Below are 3,807 nucleotides of genomic sequence, written 5' to 3'. Positions count from 1 at the left end.
CAGTAGCGGGCCTGCGATTTCTGAGTTAGACATTCAAACTTCTACGATAACCTAAAGTATTCAATAGAAAAGGAAAAAAATTATAATATTAAACTCTATAATATAATATAAATTATTTATATTAGAGACAAACTTAAATACTTATACAAATTATACAATAACAAGTATGATTTAACTATACACTCATTCATGGATTAGATGCGTAATATTACGAACTCGTTCATGACTTGACTGAAAAACTGACCCACAATAAATGTAACCAGACAACTATTTAATAATTAGTTTCCTATTCTATTTCTTAGCTTATTTTTTTTATAATTCATTGCTGAAAGTACTCTTTCAACACTAACAGTTATCAAGAAAAAACTAACACCAACTTAAAAGTTTGTAACAAAACGATACATGATACTCTTACCTCTTTTAACAAGCATGAATAAAAACTCTCAAGATTTTTCATCTTTCTAAATCTTTTATCTATATACATATCTTTAATAAAAAAGTCTGAGTTGGTAAAACTGTATACTCGCTTAAGAAATTTATAGGATAAAACTGAGCAAATTTAAGCAAGTGAACTGATCATACACAGCAAATTGATTACATACATATACATATGTCAAATACATATATATATATATATATATATATATATATATATATATATATGGTTAATTATTTGCCTAAATTTTTAGACATTCAGCTAAATGCCCTTAAATCAAGGGAGGTAGCGGCGGCTGTTGGCGTGGCCCTGCGACAGTCTTCCAGCACACCGCTGAGAGCGTTGCAGAGTTGGCATGCTCCATCGCTAGCACCGCGTATGCCAGAAGCAGCGTTCGCAGTAGCGTCACACCTCTGCGAGCGCTGCTCTACCCCGTTCTGCTCTTGCATTGCGTACTACTACTACTACTACTACTTGCGATTGTTCTCTACGATGATGCAGGAATGCAATAGCAGATTAGCAATTCGTCGTGGATATGGGGAAGTCAGCAATCCTGATAAATTTAGGAGTCAGGGACGAATTAATGGGACGTGCCAAGCACTGGTTAGAGGTAAATGCAAAATAACAGTAGTCACCACGAAATTCCATTCAAGAACCAAACCAACCTAAACTATTTATAGTGGAAGTGATTTAATTTGAAGAAGATATTGAAATAAATCTAGCCACCTAAATGCACGGTCACCTTGGCAGTATTGTTCCCGCGTAGACGTAGCATTTTACACCGTACTCGGACTACATGGATGGATGTATTTTATTCGTTCCACGTGAGTGACTTCCTTACCAGTTTACCACGTTAATTCGCGACCAGTACTATCCGTACGCACGTACCATCTCGTACGTCGGTGGCTCGCTGGTCTTCAAAATGCCCCAGGCCCCAGCAGAAATGAAACCAAGTAGAAGTAGTTGCATTTACTAACACCAACCTGTGCTGGATGTATGCCCCGTGCGCGCGCGCACACACAAGCGACGACGTCTCCTGCAGAGGCGGGCATGCTGCCAGCCAGCCAGGATTAACAACCTGCTGCATGGCTTCTCTGTCTGTCCATCGATCGTCTCTGCTCTTTCCCAGCAGACAACCAGACAGACCCATACAGCAATATTAATTACCCACTCGTACGTGTCGTGCGTGCAAGACACGCATAGCAATAGCATGCTACTATACATATCATACCGTAACATCTATATATGCACGTTCAGATATGTGCATATACATCAAGTAGCAACCTTCTTTTAAAAAAAAGCATGAACTCCGGTGTGCCTCCCTTGTCTGTTAGCATGAGATCCTTTTTTCGCTCGCATGCAAAATGATACACGATCGAACCTGCAGGGACGCACTAGTGCTAGTCCTCAGAAATTCTCCAATGGCATGTGATGCGTGGGGCCCTCCATGCATGTAGGGTTTGACATACCATTACATCTGTATCGACAATATTTAAACAACCGAACTAACTAATCCCGTGGGAAGAAAAAAAGATTCGACCTGCTGCGTCCCTTTCCAATTTTTACAAAGTCACGCACCGGTGGTCGACTCTGAGCTGTCTCACTCGTAAACCTCTGTATATAAAAACCCTAGCCTGAGACACGCACCGGTGTTATATAGTCTTTCGATCTCTAGCTACTGGCGTTGCAACAACTGGATCGACAGAAGAAAAGACAGGAGCAGGTTAGCTGAGCAAGAGCGAGTTGTAAGAGAAGCATCAGATCAGATCCACCGATGGAGTTGGAGGCTGCCGCGCCGGTGCCGAGCAGGAGGGACGGCAGGAAGCTGACGAGGTGCCCGCGGATGCAGCTGGACACCAAGACGGCCACGGCAGTGGAGCAGTCCACTGGGGAGAGCATCGCCGACGCCACCGGCGCCGGCGCCATCGAGGGCGCGATGCGCGTAAAGATCGTGCTCAGCAAGCAGCAGCTGAAGCAGGTGGCCGCGGCCGTCGCCGGGGGCGGCTCCTTCGCGCTGCCGCCGGCGCTGGAGCAGCTCGTGAGCGTGCTCAAGCGGCAGCACGCGAAGAAGCAGGCGGCCGCGGTGGCTGCCGAGGTGGCTATCGGAAGGCGCCGGGAGCGGTGGTCGCCGGCGCTGCAGAGCATCCCGGAGGAATGCTTTAGCTAGATAGCCTTGTTATGCGTACGCGTAGTATTCCACTATTTCATGCATAGCTTTTTTTCTCCTAATTTCCGGGTTCTTCTTGGGTTGCTACCGACCGATTTCGTTGGGCCAAAGTGAGCGCCCAATGGTTGCATCCCAACTTTGAAATGTCACATATTTTAATCTGGCATTTGGATCGATCGATCCAAAAAAATCCCTCTGTTTCCAAGATCGATGCACATATCTGGATTCAATCAGTCAATAAGACAATGGGCGGGGAAAGGAACCAAAGCAGCGTATCAAGTCTCTTTCTTTGCCGTCAGGTTGGTGTCCTGCTCCATGTGATCAACTCTGCGTGTGTCAGTGATCTAACTGATGGAGCGTCGCCGCAGGGAAATGGCCAAATGGGAGCCAGCCAGCCCGGCCATAGGATTCCTCTTAAGTAGTACGACAAGGTCTACACACAAGAGGATTACATTTATGGTTTATGTCCCAGGGGAGCAATAGTACACCGCCATGGCCCACCTAGCGTGGTGCTTAGGAATTTTTTCTGATTATATGTTCTTAAGAATAATAGGTTATCTTTGTAATTTAGGAATCTATCAAACAGAAGACGAGGCACGAGCGATGTATATAGGTTTGGTCTCTTAATTGAAGTAATACCTTACGTCCTGTATGATCGATGATATATCTGTATTCACTCAAGTACAAGTAAGGTATTTAGATCTATTACAAGAAATATATGAGATCTAAACTAGACTAATGAGGAAGTCACCGACTATCTCTTGTGGCCCTAGTGTTTGCGTCGAGTTACAAATGAGTTGTACTCCTTTGGAAAAAGAGAGTCTCTCTCGATGGTCTGAGTCCTCGCATTATATATAGGGGTATTGTATCAACTCCTATCTCGTCATAGTCAATAAAAACCTTCATCTTGTCCATCAAGAAAGATCAGATAAATTTGGTCGGGATACTAATTGTTCTCGAGTTAGGTAACCAATCGAGACCTTACTATTATACACATACTAGATCTCCGGGAGTATAAGGTACCACAGATCCGATTCTGTAATATCTGAAGTTGTTAAATATGCACACAACATACCTTATCCCTATATGGTATACTTTTTATATGTATATACCCTATAGTTAGATATTCGATAATAGTCCTCTAACTCTGCTTGGAAGGAAGGGTTTATGCAATTTCCCAACCGCCAAGTCCAAGCCTCGTTGA

General features: G+C 43.8%; 1 protein-coding gene across 1 annotated transcript; it reads left to right on the top strand.

The window, feature by feature from the left end:
* The first annotated feature begins 2,004 nt into the window (after positions 1 to 2,004).
* LOC133917646 (uncharacterized) lies at positions 2,005 to 2,808 on the top strand. Its single transcript, XM_062361524.1, has one exon. It carries the CDS (start codon positions 2,211 to 2,213, stop codon positions 2,601 to 2,603), a length of 393 nt encoding a protein of 130 aa, XP_062217508.1. The 5' UTR covers positions 2,005 to 2,210; the 3' UTR covers positions 2,604 to 2,808.
* The last annotated feature ends 999 nt before the right edge of the window (positions 2,809 to 3,807 follow it).

The sequence above is a fragment of the Phragmites australis genome, chromosome 5, assembly GCF_958298935.1.
Source record: "Phragmites australis chromosome 5, lpPhrAust1.1, whole genome shotgun sequence".
In the NCBI taxonomy this organism is placed as follows: domain Eukaryota; kingdom Viridiplantae; phylum Streptophyta; class Magnoliopsida; order Poales; family Poaceae; genus Phragmites; species Phragmites australis.
Note: the sequence above shows the minus strand (reverse complement) of the source record. Positions and strands in the feature narration are given on the sequence as shown.

Bases quoted from the DNA above. Each gene is read 5' to 3' on its own strand.
- LOC133917646 (XM_062361524.1), top strand. From the start codon at position 2,211: ATGGAGTTGGAGGCTGCCGCGCCGGTGCCGAGCAGGAGGGACGGCAGG.